At 40.4% G+C, this 18335-nt stretch overlaps 2 protein-coding genes across 4 annotated transcripts in view; both read left to right on the forward strand.

The window, feature by feature from the left end:
* LOC110974668 (uncharacterized) overlaps positions 1-9028 on the forward strand; it is a 47837-nt gene extending 38809 nt beyond the window's left edge. Inside the window, exons 1-7 of one of the 3 annotated variants that reach the window (XM_087140158.1) lie at positions 630-803; positions 2193-2257; positions 3470-3707; positions 3893-4026; positions 4687-4867; positions 5908-5969; positions 6214-9028. In XM_087140158.1, coding sequence (XP_086996284.1) covers positions 673-803; positions 2193-2257; positions 3470-3707; positions 3893-4026; positions 4687-4867; positions 5908-5969; positions 6214-7547 — 2145 coding nt within the window. In that variant the 5' untranslated portion in view covers positions 630-672 and the 3' untranslated portion in view covers positions 7548-9028. Of the gene's footprint in view, positions 1-629; positions 804-2192; positions 2258-3469; positions 3708-3892; positions 4027-4686; positions 4868-5907; positions 5970-6213 lie in introns of those variants that run through there. The other 2 variants (XM_087140160.1, XM_087140159.1) reach the window with 2 other exon arrangements.
* Positions 9029-9167: 139 nt separating this feature from the next.
* LOC147798316 (uncharacterized) lies at positions 9168-17723 on the forward strand. Its single transcript, XM_087140161.1, has 7 exons — positions 9168-11037; positions 12426-12490; positions 13253-13490; positions 13676-13809; positions 14470-14650; positions 15688-15734; positions 15994-17723. The coding sequence occupies exons 1-7, from the start codon at positions 10907-10909 to the stop codon at positions 17127-17129; spliced, it is 1932 nt and encodes a 643-aa protein (XP_086996287.1). The 5' UTR covers positions 9168-10906; the 3' UTR covers positions 17130-17723.
* The last annotated feature ends 612 nt before the right edge of the window (positions 17724-18335 follow it).

The raw sequence follows: 18335 nt of genomic DNA on the forward strand, positions 1-18335 counted from the left end.
GAGGGACTCTTCCCACAATAGATCATAGCTCTTATTGAATGTCATGTAAATAAATATATCGGGACTAAATGTGCCCCTCAAATTTTTTGAAAGTTTTTATTCTTTATAATTGGAATTCCTAAGGAATCTTCAAAATGCTGTTGTATTTCACCCTGCTTTACTGGGACAGATGCGGAGGTGCTCGGTCGAATGCTTCACTTTTTGTTTAACGCGCATACGAGCTGTTGCGAGGGCATGTTAATTTATGTTCCAGCTTATTCACAATTCTTTGACGAATTTGCAATTTGCCGGTCAGTTGTCTGGCTGAGTGCTGTTTAACTTGCCCATGTTAGGAAGTAGATGTGTCGTTTCTTAAAGCTTGACAGGAAATATTTCGTGGAATATCACCAAGCACCTGGTCGAAAAAATACACACACGATCATGAAGTTATCACGCGAACTGAATTACTCGAAAAACTGCCCACCTTTAGGAACATACCGAAATATAACGGGGAGCGATCTCGAAAACTGAAAACACTATTGTTAAGGGGATTCCGTGAATTGTTATCGGTGTGTAGTCAATCCAACTGTTCCTGACGGATCTTCGTGTTTTTTTTTTCAAATAACTCAGGGCGAGAGGTTGACCGGGAGCTTTTAATTTTCTACTAGCACCAGGACTCGTGTGTTGATAGTCATGTCCATTGTGTGGATGGTTCTTTTGGTTGTTTGTATGACACAAGTTGTGGGTTCCACTCCGACAAGCAAGCGAAGGAGACGAGGCGTTGATGAATGGGTTCCGGCTGTCCTCGATAATATCTGTCCGTGGTAAGTATGAGCAACTTTTAAAACTTTTCTTAACAACAAATTGTCTTTTGGTGTCATTTATGTCCGATTACAGTTCTGTTCTTGCCTGTGAAATCCGTTCAGCCATCTTAAATCAATTGTCTATCATTTGATTTTAAATGCTCTACATCGAATCTGAGTGGGCGATAAAACACGATGTCTACGAGATGATAATATTTGATGATACAGAATGTGCACTTGTGTGTGACTGTCAAGGCAAGGAATTTCGAAAATGAACCCCCCCCCAAAAAAAGCGGTTTTAGGGAGCTAATCGTAATTTTAGTCACTCGCTTTTTTGTTTTTCAAATATTTCTACAAACATGCACGTGTTCTTCGATTTGAGGTCTTTACTGAACAAAAAGGGTATTATCATATATGAAAGCAGTTTTGAGTGTCTTCCATTGTGTTTAGAGGTGGGGCTACGGGAAGTTGCTCACCGTTTTGTGGTTTATGCGTCCTCTGTTCAGGGTAGCTGAATCGCACTGCCGATGCAGTGAGCTCAGCGGACCTGGGCCCAGATCGCTACGCGGGCAGCTTCCGTGCGAAACATGGTCCATATTATCCTGCATTTTGAATACGACAAAAATATGCAGAAAACAATGGAATGGCTGCGTCAATAATTGTCAGTTGTAAAGAATAAATCGCTTGCTGGTCTGGTGTTCTGTGCAGACCTAAGCTTGGTACTGGTTGAACTCTCCTGGCTTGCAAGCAACAATGCAGAATCAACTATTCGACATTTACGTTTCAGCCCTGGTGACTGCCATTTTAGAAAGAAATACTTAAGGGCGGTTTTTTCCTCTAAAGGCTTGGAAACTTTGTTTTATATTTTACAGAAACCTTGAGATTATAGATGAGCTGCTCCTGAATAGAAATGATCAAAATTATTGGCAGATGGTTCATTTCCCTATTATTAGTTTTATGCGTGAAATAGGCTGACATGGCTCCCACGGATTGTCACCTAATCCCTTAATGCATGGAGAATATCGGGGGGGGGGGGTTCATTGCTGGTAGGTAGGGCTATGCGGGTGGACGTCGTTAGGGTTTCGACAAGTCGAATTCAAAAGTCCGCTTTAGACGTTCTGGCCAATTATAAAACATGCATGCTTCAATACAATTTCACCGAACCTAATCTTCTCACAAAACCGCGGCTGTCGACGGTTCCCGGGATGAAAGGGTTAATATTTTAAAATGATGAAACAGGAATTGCTGGTGGGTAACATTACCCAGTTTGCACAATAAGCTTTTACAGAATGTGTCATATGTGCTCCTCTACAGTCAACAGTGGAGTCCTAAATTGCGAGAGAAAAGGCGCAATGTTTCCTCATATACTTTAACATCTACTCCTCTGTTTCTATGTTTTTGACCTTTCAGGGCCTTGTGCAAGTTCATTTGTAATGGAGGAACATCATGCGACACACATCCACCAAACTTCGAAGGTAACTTTTTTCGCGACTAAATGATTTATGTACAAATTTCCTTGACACAACGGTTTTACCATGATTGATAATCATCTGTTTGAATGTTTAATTTACCAATCCATACTTACGGTGACCTGGAGATCTTATAAAGGACTGGATAATCCTAGATATCAAAATAAAGAAATCAATGTATAACATCTTCAAGACTTCTGAGTTTTAGAAGTAGGTGAACTTTCGAGAACCTCAACAATCTATATCGTTTGTTTGTTGCTTTGTTTTAAGGTTTAGACACGTTTTGTGCAACTTGATACTCTGCTGCGATGTATGAAAACAATTACACGTCTGTTAGGGCAATAGCACCCGTTTTATTTTTCATGTTGTTCCTGACAACTGAGGGTGCTGTTGTGATGTTGATCACGAAAAATATATTGCACAGTTTTTGATTCAACTTTTTGGTCATTGAACGTATCAATTTAATCTAAAAACACTAAATTTTTGGCGATTCAAAAACAGAATGCACTTGAGAAAGTTCCCTCTGATGGTTCCAGTTTAAAGCGGCTTTCTAATGCCCAACTCTTGTCTTTTGCCAAACAAACCTAATTTATGTTGAGCTTCAAGAACATTTGTATTGGTTGGTCGGAAAATTTGCTCCTTGAAAGGTGGGAATGAATCAATTAGAATGATACCTTATTCGAAAGTCGGTCATATTGAATTGAAAGCGAGGTTCAATTTGTAGTTTGGAAGCCGAAGAATAATAATGAAGCAATAAAATAAGCTCATTACAAATTCATGTCAGTTATATTGATTAATGACAGTTAGGTGTGAAACCCAAAATAGTCAGGCGTTTAACCCATTCAGCAAATTGTAAATTATACTGAATAACATTCTGGGCAAACAATAAAAATGGCGTGCCCGTAAATAAGGTCTATTGTTAAGCTAACGCAGGTGCCAGTATATGGGCCAATTAAACCGATTCGTGCAGGATCGTTGGTTTTGTTGCACCTCCTTGTACTTAATTTCAAAATCTCATTTACAAATTCTGAACTGTGAGATTTTAGTGGAATTCAGATACCTCTTGGCTAATCGATAAAAAAAATCATGTTGGTTTTCTTTCGTTGCCTAAGGATATAACATTATGTGGGAATATTACGGTGCTGATTTTCTTACCACGATTGAAGTCTTGGTTCGAGGCGGTGTGTGATAATGTCATAACGCTTTTTTGTCATACAGAGCAACAAGAACCAGGCTATGAACCGATGTCCCGATCCCGCACGTGCTATGCATACATAGAGAAAGGTGAGGGAGCTAAGGTGGACGCCTGCAAAGACGGACCAAAGGAGGACGTGTGTGCCTGTATTACTGATGGACCCCGGCGCCGCTTACAAATAGGTTATGGAAGAAGTGGCGACGGCCCAGGAAAACCAGGCGATGATGATATCGATAGATTCTGTAGATCTAGTCCTGTAAGGTGAGTTTTTGCTCTTGTAGACGAACTTAAGAACAGTCATGCAGATTGCAAATGCGTTGGCCAAGGAAAATAAGGTTTTCCTTCTGCTATTTGGGCCGTACAGAAATCTCTTGCATGAGCGGAATGGCACGAACTAATAATTTGGAAGTTATTTGAAACTCACTGCATTGTCTGCGTATCTCCAGGTCGACGTATGAATGTCCTACATCAACCCAGCCAGACTCAATAACACCCACGACAATGTCGACAACAACGACTGAGCCTCAAACAAGAACACCCACCAATGTAGCATACAGCACAACCAACACAGCCACAGCAGGTAGGACGCTGACACGAACACCATCGACAAGGACAAGGTCAACGATGACAATTTCTCAAGCAATGAGGAGCAGTGTGACGTATCAAGGAGAGTATCTGTTCACACCCCGCTATCGGTCCGCCTCTCGACTCTAACTTCTATTCTAATCAATGAAAGACGTTTTCACATCGGATCTTAAGGCCAAACAATTTGAAAGTAGATTGTTGATTTGATTCTCGACATCCATCAGTCTAGGATGAGAAAGGTCCTTAAGTGTTGCCCACTTAAGAAAGACATCCAACCAAAACTCCTCCGTCCCCAAACGTTTGGCTGATAAAATTGATATCAGACTTGTATCAAGGACGAAGGGCCAAGAATTTTGTTGCAACATAAAAACGCCATCACAATACTCTACTTCACTTGAATTGCAGTTCACAATAGTAATAAAGATGGCAAACGATTTTAATTTAAGTACTTTGCGTCGGGCGGGGAGCACTGAGTATACAGTTGTAATTAAGATGACAGACATTGTCATATTTCGATGTAAAGATTTTAGAAACCTTTTGAAAATGAAAGTTGGCTTCATTTTGTCCAATTTTTGAATATGCGGTGAGCACGTCCTATTATTTCCAATGTTTGTTTTCCTTTTTTTAAAGTAAGCTTGTTTTATTTATAATGTAGGTGGCACTGAAGTACAAAGGACCACATGCCTGGGACCAATGCCATTCACTGAGAGCGCTCCATTCTATACCAGTATTGCAGCACTTGGACTGATCCTATTAATCTTGCTGGTGGCGCTGTTCACACGAAGTCAACGGTCCAGGAAAGCCTCTTCTCAAGTGAATCGTAGGGCCCACAAAAGGTATCCTCATAAGTTTGGATGCAATATACATTCTGCTCTTGACCAAAACTGTACAACCGCGCTCCTCTATTTCCTAATTAAACGTAGAAGTTCCTCTTGTTGACGATTGTCCAGAAAGTGTATTCAACAAAGCACATAAACGACTCATCAGAAAAACAGTCTTATAAAAATAACTGTAAAGCACATTCATTCCAGGTTTTGTGATAATTCGCAATTTCAAACAAGTTTGCAACAGTTTCAAAGAGCAAGAGTTTCCTGACTGAAAATCGTGTTTTTGAAATAATTCGTTCGAATTAATTGTTTCAAGACTAATTCAATACATTCTTAGAGAACGAGCATAAGCACCGATCAAGGCAGTAAATGATGTGATATAAGAAAGACAATTCAATCTCCCAAAATAGCAAATTGCAGCTAATTTGGTGGCAATGTAGACTCACAGTGTCAAAGAATATTCTACTAGCCCGCCCAGGCTACATAAGGAAGAGAGAGTAGAAAATATGCGTCAATGGTCCGATCAGCCGTGAATTCTTGTCGGCGTGAAAACAGATTTTGTAGAATAAAAGTCAACCAATTCCACGGGCTGATGGGGAGGGGGCGTGGTCAACAGGGTCCAGGGGGGTTCTCATTCTCTTTTCTTAGAAGCAAAGTTTTGAAAACTAAGATAAAACGAGTTATGAACTGTGACTTTGCTTCGAAAAACCCACAGCACGCGTGTAAAAAGGATCAAAATTTATCCCACCCCTCTGAGAGGACATAAAATGTTAAATGAGGAAATTTAGGCAATGATGGCCTGGTAGATGTACAAGAGCAAGGAATGCCGTAACCTGAACTGATTAGATGAATGGATTGAAAAAAGATCCCTATGAATGTTAGGAAAGCAAATGCTGTGAACAGTTCAATTTAAGATTTGTTGCAAATGCATGATTAGTTTTGAACGTCCATTTGTCAGTTTTTCCTCTGTATGATATTAATTTCAAAGTTCTTTTCCAATATTTTTTTAACTGTCGTTTGATTTTTTCCATATCTCATTTTCTGAGCAGAGTGGATGCAGCGATCAATCGTCTCTCCCTTCATCGGAACTCTCCCGGTAAGAAAAGTAAATGTTCGTCATTTCGTACACCTATCATGCTCCGGTCGCTATACTGATTTTGAAAAGTCATAGAAACACACTTTTGGTAGACTGATATTAGGTTGGTGCATCGCAATGCACCAATAAAGATTTTGCAAAAAAATAATTTGCAAACATCAAGACATGAGGTGCAGTTGGATTTAACACCCGGAACGTCTTGAAGTAGCCTCCCCTGAAAGCACCAATAACATTTCATTTTTCTTTGTTTTACTGACAGCGAGGATGAACATTACTAGTAGTGACGTTGTGTCAACGGGCGCCAGACTGAGAACTCCGCCTGTCGTGTCCGCTGATGGCGCTCGTCCAGACAATAGCAACAGCGGTTACGAGTGCCCTGATCCTGTTGCAGCGACGCGAAATCTCAATGTTGTGGAACCCACCACCAGTAACAGTCACCAACCGTCTTCCGAATACCTGGATCTTTGTGACAATACTTCAGACCAGTCCCAAACTGACATGCATGACTACGCTATTGTTTCCAATGTCCCCGTTGACCTGGGTTTGACTCTCAAGTCTCACAGCACAAAAACAAAAAGTATGGCACAAAAGATTGACCATGGCCCTCCATCCGTTCACCCAGCACCGTCCAATGACGATCCGAGTATTGCTGGTTATGATGATGTTGTGGTTCAAAATAATCCCAAGCAGGTAGCACCGTCCAATGACGATCCGAGTATTGCTGGTTATGATGATGTTGTGGTTCAAAATAATCCCAAGCAGGTAGCACCGTCCAATGACGATCCGAGTATTGCTGGTTATGATGATGTTGTGGTTCAAAATAATCCCAAGCAGGTAGCACCGTCCAATGACGATCCGAGTATTGCTGGTTATGATGATGTTGTGGTTCAAAATAATCCCAAGCAGGTAGCACAATCTGATGACGATCCGAGTTTTTCTGGTTATGATGATGTAGTTGAAAAGAATTTCGAGCAGCTGGCTGTTGATACAGAGCAAGATCGGTCCTATGTGAATAAAACAATCTTTGCGAAGCGCCACATAATTCAGCAAAACATTAAACCAGTTCCGCAGCAGAACGACGGTAACTTCGGGGAAAAACGCCCAGGAAGAGAAAAAGGTCAGAAATCTCTGGGTCGGGTCAAACCTGTCAGCGATCCTCCAGTCTCTACCAAAGATGTCCACGACTATGCAGAAATTTCCTCTAATCTTCATCCCTGTCCAGAATCGGCACAGGCCAATGGGGGTCAGGAATCTCACAGTCCAGTCAAACCTGATCGAGATACTTCAATCCCTACCGAGTATGTTTACGACTATGCCGAGGTTCCCTCTGTTCCCAATCCCTGTCCCGCATTAGCATCACAGCGGGGCGAGGTCAATCGTGACAGGGATCCTCTGGTGGCCACCGAGGATGTCTGCGACTATGAGGTTCCCTCGGCTCGTCATCGTGGTCCCGGTACTTTTTCACTAGTGCGTGCTGAGAACATCACACACGGGCAAGGCCCGTCGAATGACGGGGGTTATCAGGCTTTGGATCCGGTCGGGCTTGGGAGAGCAAATACGTACACCGCACTGAGTCTGAAAAATACCCCATGATAAAGCTGTTTATCGAGTGTGTGGAAAAAGATTGACACTTTGGAATTGAACATCTTTGTTTTACATGAAGTTAATACAAAATAAGAAAAATGATACACATGATTTAAGGGTTTTTAAGTTTCTCCACAAAATTGTTGAAATTTGTCAGTAAATAAGACATTCACTTGTTAGAAATATTTACAGTGCATTCATTGCTTGGACAATAACACCAGGATGTCAATTAGATAAAAATATTATATTAGTCGCTCCAAACTCGTCCATGTAACAAGAATGATTGAGCTCGAGGCGGGATATGATTATCATTATCTTGATATGGGCCACATTTTGGGCAGAATTTTTGAAAAATATTTAAAGTCACAATTTGGCACTTTTAACTCTACAGTATATCACGTTATTACAATCATTCTCTGAAAACCTTCAGAGAGGATTCACTTTACGTTGTCCTCTTCGTTGGGTAACAACGGCCTTGTCACCGATAAAAGTCATCGTAAGGTTTCATGCATTCAAAGATGCCGAGCTTTGTAAAACATGCAGAGTAAAAAAAAGGTATCCAACTGAGAGAATTAATGTGAATTACGTATCTGTTGACTTTTGCGTGAAGAAACCATCACGTTATTGCATGTCGAATATGATCATGATACATTACTTTTCGACAGATCACAAGGCTAAGCCAGAATGAGTTTTTGGTTCGTTTCCTTCAGTTCATTTGGAAGGCGAACTGTAGACTCAGTTTTCTGGTATTGTTTGAAGTGAGGATCGTTCACTACGCAACTTTTTTCACTGAATATATTTTCCCCCAATCCCAGAGACACCTTATCGCATTGTGTACATTGTAAATAAATGAATCAGAAAATTGCTTTTGTTTCTGTCATTGTATTTCTGGTTTAAATTGATAGAACTTAGGCAGCAATGGTAGCAAAGGTGCTTCTTTAAAAGATACGCATGATTGTCTTAAAGAGTAGTTGTGTTTTTGATGTTCCCCTCTTACAAACCAAATGGGGTAACGTTAGACGAATTGTTGATATTTATTCCATTGTAGGTACATGTATTGCTACCGGTATCGCATGTTTCCAAAACCACTGCGTGTATTATTGCTCATTTGCATGTAAAATTCTTAACTACTTCGCTAAGGCTTTCAGTGCATAGACGTGCTTTGATTTGTGAAAAAGGTCCACCATGCAAATTACACAATTGACTATTTTTTCCTGGCTGAATTTAGTATATGAATTTGTATACAGTATTTCCTGCCTCAAAGATGTTTGACGTTGGACCTTTTGTTCAATGTCAAACCTCCAAAATGTCTATTTCGTGTTTGCTTACATTAGGTGATTCCACATATTTTGCATTATGGAACTGTAAGATTTTCGGGCGGTTAAAAGAGCAGGAGTTTTTTCGTTTGTGTGTTAATTTCTGATGAAAATCGCAGCATTGTTTAACTTGTAGATGATGATACGGTAAGCATAAAAGTATTTCAAATGACATTCCGAGACATTCCATATTTTTTGCTAACGCTCTGTTTTCGAATACTGAGAGTGATATGAGAACCAACCCTAAGGCACAGTCTTGGTGTTTAGAGGGTTTGCAGCACTGTTACCGACTTTTGCTGTAAATACCGACCAAGAGCACTTGAATCTGCCAAAGGATACACACGCAATGCTGTACATGTATAGTGTGTACTTCAGATCCAGATGTTTAATGCTTCTATTCTTGTTCATGTAAACAGCTTGATGCACAGACACAGGAAGAGGCACAGGAACAGATTGACTACAATGAAATTAAAATAAAACAGAAATCATGAGTACAGTACATCTGACGTCTAGGTGATAACAATACATGTATGTGTGCCCACTTTGAACATGTAAATATACATGCACCCAATGTTTACTTCGACCTCAATTATTACTTGCACTTAGGTGTATCTAAGTGAAACTAATACACGTACATGTATCTAAGTTCCCCTAAAAGAGTATGATGCCCAATTTTTAAGTTAGACAATACGAAACCAAATAATTTTGACTATAGCTCCAATATGAAAGCCCCCCATGTGCGTATCTGTATTACTTACCATTTACAATAAAGTATTCCACCGATGTAACTGCATGGCCTAAATGAGTGAGTTTCGGCTTATACAAGACTATAAATAACCCAGTAATTACTTAATCAAATTCTTTAATTTAATATGAGAATATTTCCATTGTTCGGTCTGCCGCAAAATTGTGAAAGATCTACAGGGCAAGGCTGGCTACATAATTTATTGGATTGTCATAAGAACAAGACCGGTGAGAGAAGAAAAGACTCGTCAGTAATGTTGTTAACGTAAGAATGCACATAATTATTGTGTGATTTAGTGCTAATAACGCAATATGGATGAGAGCTTGTATTCGTGTGCTTTAATTTGGAGGGAATAAAAAATGGAAATTGGAAGAGAATCTCTTTGGGTCTTGTTTTTATTGTAGCATTAAAAACCCATGATAAAATTGCAAATATCGCTAGCAATGGTGTTTCTGTAACTTTGTTTCCTCGTTTAGTGGCAAATTAAACATGCAGTGCAGAAAAGGAAAGGAGGAAACGAGACTTTGACAAACCAACCAAAACTCTCTAATTTCAGAGAAATCATATTATGATTCTAAATCCGTAAAAACAGATGACTCGTGGCGGAGGGACAGGTAAGTGGGCAGTGTGAGGGACTCTTCCCACAATAGATCATAGCTCTTATTGAATGTCATGTAGATAAATATATCGTGACTAAATGTGCCCCTCAAATTTTTTGAAAGTTTTTATTCTTTATAATTGAAATTCCTAAGGAATCTTCAAAATGTTGTTGTATTTCACCCTGCCTTACTGGGACAGATGCGGAGGTGCTCGGTTGAATGCTTCACTTTTTGTTTAACGAGCATACGAGCTGTTGCGAGGGCATGTTAATTTATGTTCCAGCTTATTCACAATTCTTTGACGAATTTGCAATTTGCCTGTCAGTTGTCTGGCTGAGTGCTGTTGAACTTGCCCATGTTAGGAAGTAGATGTCATTAAGATAGACAGTCGTTTCGTAAAGCTTGACAGGAAATATTTCGTGGAATATCACCAAGCAACTGATCAAAAAAAACACACACACACGACCATGAAGTTATCACGCGAACTTAATTACTCGAAAAACTGCCCACCAGGAACATACCGAAATATAAAGGGGAGCGATCTCGAAAACTGAAACACTACATTAAAGGGGACTCCGTGAATTGTTATCGGTGTGTAGTCAATCCAACTGTTCCTGACGAATCTTTTTTTCTCAAATAACTCAGGACGAGAGGTTGACCGGGAACTTTTAATTTTCTGCTAGCACCAGGACTCGTGTGTTGGTTGTCATGTCCATTGTGTGGATGGTTCTTTGTGTTGTTTGTATGACACAAGTTGTAGGTTCCACTCCGACAAGCAAGCGAAGGAGACGAGGCGCTGATGAATGGGTTGCGGCTGTCCTCGATAATATCTGTCCGTGGTAACTATGAGCAACTTTTAAAACTTTTCTTAACAACAAATTGTCTTTTGGTGTCATTTATGTCCGATTACAGTTCTGTTCTTGCCTGCCAGATCCGTTCAGCCATCTTAAATCAATTGTCTATCATTTGATTTTAAATGCTCTACATCGAATCTGAGTGGGCGATAAAACACGATGTCTACGAGATGATAATATTTGATGGTACAGAATGTGCACTTGTGTGTGACTGTCAAGGCAAGGAATTTCAAAAGTGAACCCCCCCAAGAAAAACGGTTTTAGGGAGCTAATCGTAATTTTAGTTACTCGTTTTTTTTTGTTTTTCAAATATTTCTACAAACATGCACATGTTCTTCGATTTGAGGTCTTTACTGAACAAAAAAGGGTATTATCATATATGAAAGCAGTTTTGAGTGTCTTCCATTGTGTTTAGAGGTGGGGCTACTAGAACTTGCTCACTGTTTTGTGATTTATGCGTTCTCTGTTCAGGGTAGCTGAATCGCACTGCCGATCCAGTGAGCTGAGCGGACCTGGGCCCTGATCGCTACGCGGGCAGCTTCCGTGCGAAACATGGTCCATATTATCCCGCATTTTGAACAGGACAAAAATATGCAGAAAGCAATGGAATGGCTGCGTCAATAATTGTCAGTTGTAAAGAATAAATCACTTGCTGGTCTGGTGTTCTGTGCAGACCTAAGCTTGGTACTGGTTGAACTCTCCTGGCTTGCAAGCAACAATGCAGGATCAACTATTCGACATTTACGTTTCAGCCCTGGTGACTGCCATTTTAGAAAGAAATACTTAAGGGCGGTTTTTTTCCTCTAAATGCTTGGAAACTTTGTTTTATATTTTACAGAAACCTTGAAATTATAGATGAGCTGCTCCTGAATAGAAATGATCAAAATTATTGGAAGATGGTTCACTTCCCTATTATTAGTTTTATGCGTGAAATAGGCTGATATGGCTCCCATGGATTGTCACCTAATCCCTTAATGCATGGAGAATATCGGGGGGGGGGTCATTGCTGGTAGGTAGGGCTATGCGGGTGGACGTCGTTAGGGTTTCGACAAGTCGAATTCAAAAGTCTGCTTTAGACGTTCTGGCCAATTATAAAACATGCATGCTTCAATACGATTTCAACGAACCTAATCTTCTCCCAAAACCGCGGCTGTCGACGGTTCCCAGGATGAAAGGGTTAATATTTTAAAATCATGAAAGAGGAATTGCTGGTGGGTAACATTACCCAGTTTGCACAATAAGCTTTTACAGAATGTGTCATATGTGCTCCTCTACAGTCAACAGTGGAGCCCTAAATTGCGAGAGAAAAGGCGCAATGTTTCCTCATATTCTTTAACATCTATTCCTCTGTTTCTATGTTTTTGACCTTTCAGGGCCTTGTGCAAGTTCGTTTGTAATGGAGGAACATCATGTGGCAGATATCCACCAAACTTCGAAGGTACCTTTTTTCGCGACTAAATGATTTATGTACAAATTTCCTCGGCGTCCCCATTGGTTATCATGTTAAATTGATATCATTAGTATTACCTGGTACTAATAATGAACTAAGGATTTTACGAAGGACTGGATGGCCTGGCACATTCCACACCTGAAGGATTTTAAGACCTCTCGGTTTTAGGAATTGGTGAACTGTTTTGTGAGAAGGGTTCGGGTAATAAAATGCTCAACACACTTTTTGTTCAACTTGAAACTCTTCTTATGTGTACGAAAACAATGCCTTTTCAACCTTTAATATTTAATGAAGGTACACCCCGTACTGGGTGCGTCTTTTGGGCTATAAAATACGATGTCTGCGAGATAATAATATTTTGAAAGATCATTTAAAGGTAGAATAGAATGTGCGGATTTGTGTGATTTTCGAGAGAAGGAATTTGGACAGTCAATTTCTTTTCCACCAAATTCAAGCAGTTAGACTTAGAGCGCTATCCGTCATTCCGGCCACTCATGTTTTTTGTTAAATATTCATGCAAACTTGGATGTGCTCTACGATTTAAAGTCTTCACTGAACAGACGGGAAAAGAGCTGCCTGTATACTATTGTTTTATTAAATGAATGCGTTTTAGAAAATGTCTTCCATTGTGTTTATAATACGAACGGGGAAATAGTGATTTGCCTACCGTGTTGTGGCTTGAAGCACGATTGTAGTCTGGATTCGAGGCGGTATGCGACAATGTCAACATGCTTTTTTTGTTGTATACAGAGCAACAAGAACCAGGCACTAGACCGATGTCCCAATCCCGCACGTGCTATGCATACATACAGCCAGGCTGGGGAGCTGAGAAGGACGCCTGCGATGGAGGACCAAAGGAGGACTTGTGTGCCTGTATTACTGATGGACCCCGGCGCCGCTTACAAATAGGTTATGGAGAAGATGGCGAGGGCAGAGGAAAACCAGGCGATGATGATATCGATAGATTCTGTAGATCTAATCCTGTAAGGTGAGTTTTTGCTCTTGTAGACGAACTGAAGAACAGTCATACAGATTGCAAATGCGTTTGCCAAGGAAAATAAGGTTTTCCTTCTGCTATTTGGGCCGTACAGAAATCTCTTGCATGAGCGGAATGGCACAAACTAATAATTTGAAAGTAATTTGAAACTCACTGCATTGTCTGCGTATCTCCAGTTCGACGTATGAATGTCCTACATCAACCCAGCCAGACTCAATAACACCCACGGCAATGTCGACAACAACGACTGAGCCTCAAACAAGAACACCCACCAATGTAGCATACAGCACAACCAACACAGCCACAGCAGGTAGGACGCTGACACGAACACCACCGGCAAGGACAAGGTCAACGATGACAATTTCTCAAGCAATGAGGAGCAGTGTGACGTATCAAGGAGAGTATCTGTTCACACCCCGCTATCGGTCCGCCTCTTGACTCTAACTTCTATTCTAATCAATGAAAGACGTTTTCACATCGGATCTTAAGGCCAAACAATTTGAAAGTAGATTGTTGATTTGATTCTCGACATCCATCAGTCTAGGATGAGAGAGGTCCTTAAGTGTTGCCCACTTAAGAAAAACATCCAACCAAAACTCCTCCGCCCCCAAACGTTTGGCTGATTAAATTGATTTCAGACTTGTATCAAGGACGAAGGGCCGAGAATTTTGTTGCAACATAAAAACGCCATCACAATACTCTACTTCACTTAAATTGCAGTTCACAATAGTAATAAAGATGGCAAACGATTTTAATTTAAGTACTTTGCGTCGGGCGGGGAGTACTGAGTATACAGTTATAATTAAGATGAGAGACATTGTCATATTTCGATGTAAAGATTTTAGAAACGTTTTGAAAATGAAAGTTGGCTTCATTTTGTCCAATTTTTGAATATGCGGTGAGCACGTCCTATTATTTCCAATGTTTGTTATGTATTGTTTAAAGTAAGCTTGTTTTATTTATAATGTAGGTGGCACTGAAGTACTAAGGACCACATCCCTGGGACCAATGCCATTCACTGAGAGCGCTCCATTCTATACCAGTATTGCAGCACTTGGACTGATCCTATTAATCTTGCTGGTGGCGCTGTTCACACGAAGTCAACGGTCCAGGAAAGCCTCTTCTCAAGTGAATCGTTGGGCCCACAAAAGGTATCCTCATAAGTTTGGATGCAATATACATTCTGCTCTTGACCAAAACTGTACAACTGCACTCCTCTATTTCCTAATTAAACGTAGAAGTTCCTCTTGTTGACGATTGTCCAGAAGGTGTATTCAACAAAGCACATAAACGACTCATCAGAAAAACAGTCTTATAAAAATAACTGTAAAGCACATTCATTCCAGGTTTTGTGATCATTCGCAATTTCAAACAAGTTTGCAACAGTTTCAAAGAGCAAGAGTTTCCTGACTGAAAATCGTGTTTTTGAAATAATTCGTTTCCAGACTAATTAATTGTTTCCAGACTAATTCAATACATTCTTAGAGAACGAGCATAAGCACCGATCAAGGCAGTAAATGATGTGATATAAGAAAGACAATTCAATCTCCAAAAATAACAAACTGCAGCTAATTTGGTGGCAATGTAGACTCACAGTGTCAAAGAATATTCTACTAGCCAGGCTACATACGGAAGAGAGAGTAGAAAATATGCGTCAATGATCCGATCAGCCGTGAATTCTTGTCGGCGTGAAAACAGATTTTGTAGAATAAAAGTCAACCAATTCCACGGGCTGATGGGGAGGGGGCGTGGTCAACAGGGTCCGGGGGGTTCTCATTCTCTTTAGAAGCAACGTTTTGAAAACTAAGAAAAAAAACGAGTTATGAACTGTGACTTTGCTTCGAAAAACCCACAACAAGCGTGTAAAAAGGATCAAAATTTATCCCACCCGTCTGAGAGGACATAAAATGTTAAATGAGGAAATTTAGGCAATGACGGCCTGGTAGATGTACAAGAGCAAGAAATGCCGTAACCTGAACTGATTAGATGAATGGATTGAAAAAGATCCCTATGAATGTTAGGAAAGCAAATGCTGTGAATAGTTCATTTTAAGATTTGTTGCAAATGCATGATTGGTTTTGAACGTCCATTTGTCAGTTTTTCCTCTGTATGATATTAATTTCAAAGTTCTTTTCCAATTTTTTTTAACTGTCGTTTTGATTTTTTCCATTTCTTATTTTCTGAGCAGAGTGGATGCAGCGATCAATCGTCTCTCCCTTCATCGGAACTCTCCCGGTAAGAAAAGTAAATGTACGTCATTTCGTACACCTATCATGCTCCGGTCGCTATATTGATTTTGAAAAGTAATAGAAACACACTTTTGGTAGACTGATATTAGGTTGGTGTATCACAATGCACCAATAAAGATTTTGCAAAAAAACAATTTGCAAACATCAAAACATGAGGTGCAGTTGAATTTAACACCCGGAACGTCTTGAAGTAGCCTCCCCTGAAAGCACTAATAGCGTTTCATTTTTCTTTGTTTTACTGACAGAGAGGATGAACATTACTAGTAGTGACGTTGTGTCAACGGGTGCCAGACTGAGAACTCCGCCCGTCGTGTCCGCTGATGGCGCTCGTCCAGACAATAGCAACAGCGGTTACGAGTGCCCTGATCCTGTTGCAGCGACGCGAAATCTCAATGTTGTGGAACCCACCACCAGTAACAGTCACCAACCGTCTTCTGAATACCTGGAACTTTATGACAATACTTCAGACCAGTCCCAAACTGACATGCATGACTACACCACTGTTTCCAATGTCCCCGTTGACCTGGGTTTGACTCTCAAGTCTCACAGCACAAAAACAAAAAGTATGGCACAAAAGATTAATCATGGCCCTCTATCCGTTCACTCAGCACCGTCCAATGACGATCCGAGTATTGCTGGTTATGATGATGTTGTGGTTCAAAATAATCCCAAGCAGGTAGCACCATCTGATGACGATCCGAGTTTTTCTGGTCATGATGATGATGTAGTTGAAAAGAATTTCGAGCAGCTGGCTGTTGATACAGAGCAAGATCGGTCCTATGTGAATAAAACAATCTTTGCGAAGCGCCACATAATTCAGCAAAACATTAAACCAGTTCCGCAGCAGAACGACGGTAACTTCGGGGAAAAACGCCCAGGAAGAGAAAAAGGTCAGAAATCTCTGGGTCGGGTCAAACCTGTCAGCGATCCTCCAGTCTCTACCAAAGATGTCTACGACTATGCAGAGATTTCCTCTAATCCTCATCCCGGTCCAGAATCGGCACAAGCCAACAAGGGCCAGGAATGTCACGGTCCTGTCAAACCTTACCGAGATCCCTTGGTCCCCACTGAGTATGTCTACGATTATGCAGAGGTTTCCGGTCCTCATCCCTGTCCAAAATCAACACCATACGGGGGCCAGGAATCTCAGGGTCCGGTCAAACCTTATCGATATTCTTTAATCCCTACCGAGTATGTCTACGACTATGTAGGGGTTCCATCCAATCGTAATCCCCGTACTTCCTCACCAGCATGTCTTGAGAGCATTAAACAGGGGCAAGGTCCGTCTGATGACGGGGGTTATCAGGCTTTGGATCCGGTCGGGCTTGAGAGGGCAAATAAGTACACAGCACTGAGTCTGGAAAGTAGGCCTACCCCATAACAAATCTGATGTTTATCCAGTGTTGAGAGAAAGGGTTGACACTCAGGAGTGAAAAGATCTCTCTTTTTTAATGATGTTGCAGAGTAAGAATAAATTTAAGGGTTTTTTGTTTTTCCAAAACATTTTTTAAAACGCATAAAAATATACTTAAAATATTTAATATGAAAAACATTTAAACCCACACTTTGGCCCTTCTAAGAAAAAAAGACAGAGTTACGTTACAGTGTCTCATGTTGTTACAAACTTTCTCTAAAAATGAAGGGGCTCCCTTAAAGTGGACCGGCTTTCATTTGGTATTGACAGTCTTGTATTAAAAAACCTTCATTCAAAGATGCAAAGCTTTGTGGAGCAGAACTGTTGACGTTTGTTATAAGAAACCGTCACATTACAGCATGTTGAATAGTGATAATGTAAAATAAGTTTTTGACCAAATACCAGTCTTGAAACTCTCTACATTCGCAGGCAGGAAGAGAGTTTTCTTCGTTTCCTTCAGTTGATTTGCAGGTAAAATGTATTGTTGAAGTGACGATCGTTCATTATAAAAATTCACGATTGTTTCCCTTTATAGATGTTGCCACCAATCCCGGAGAAACACGTACATCGCGTACATTATAAATGAAAATTGCATTTTTGTCCATTATCGTATTTCTGAATTAACATAGACAATTTTCTAAAAGATATGCGAGGTTATTTTAAAGACATAGTTGTCTTGTTGATGTGCCCGTCTAACAAACGGTGCCGTGTACTATATTGCATGCTTGCCAGATAACTGTGTGTATTGTTCGTACGACGCTCAGCTGGAACGTACACTATACGACTACTTCGCAAACTTGAAGGCTTAAGTACCCATTTACTTGCACAAAACTGCTTTACTTTGTGAAAAAACGACCATGGTAATCATACTATGTACAATTATGTATCGACTATTATTCCTAACTGAATTCAGCCTATAAACTTGTTTAACAGCATTTCCTGCTTTTTTCTGTCCACACGTTTGACTTGTGTTCAAAGTCGGACCTTCTATAATGCCTATGTGCGTTTGCATACAGTAGATGTTTGCTGTATGGAATCTCAATATTAATAAAGCTATAGCGCTTGAATATAATGTAGTTAATTGTCTTCTGCCCAAGTCAGTTATAAAACACGTATAAAGGCCTAGCTCTCCTTGTTTGTGTTCCGTCCTGTCCTTAATGGATGTTGAACTCA

This window comes from Acanthaster planci, linkage group LG08, assembly GCF_054643075.1.
Source record: "Acanthaster planci isolate LZ-2023a linkage group LG08, COTS_SCS, whole genome shotgun sequence".
Classification (NCBI taxonomy): Eukaryota; Metazoa; Echinodermata; class Asteroidea; order Valvatida; family Acanthasteridae; genus Acanthaster; species Acanthaster planci.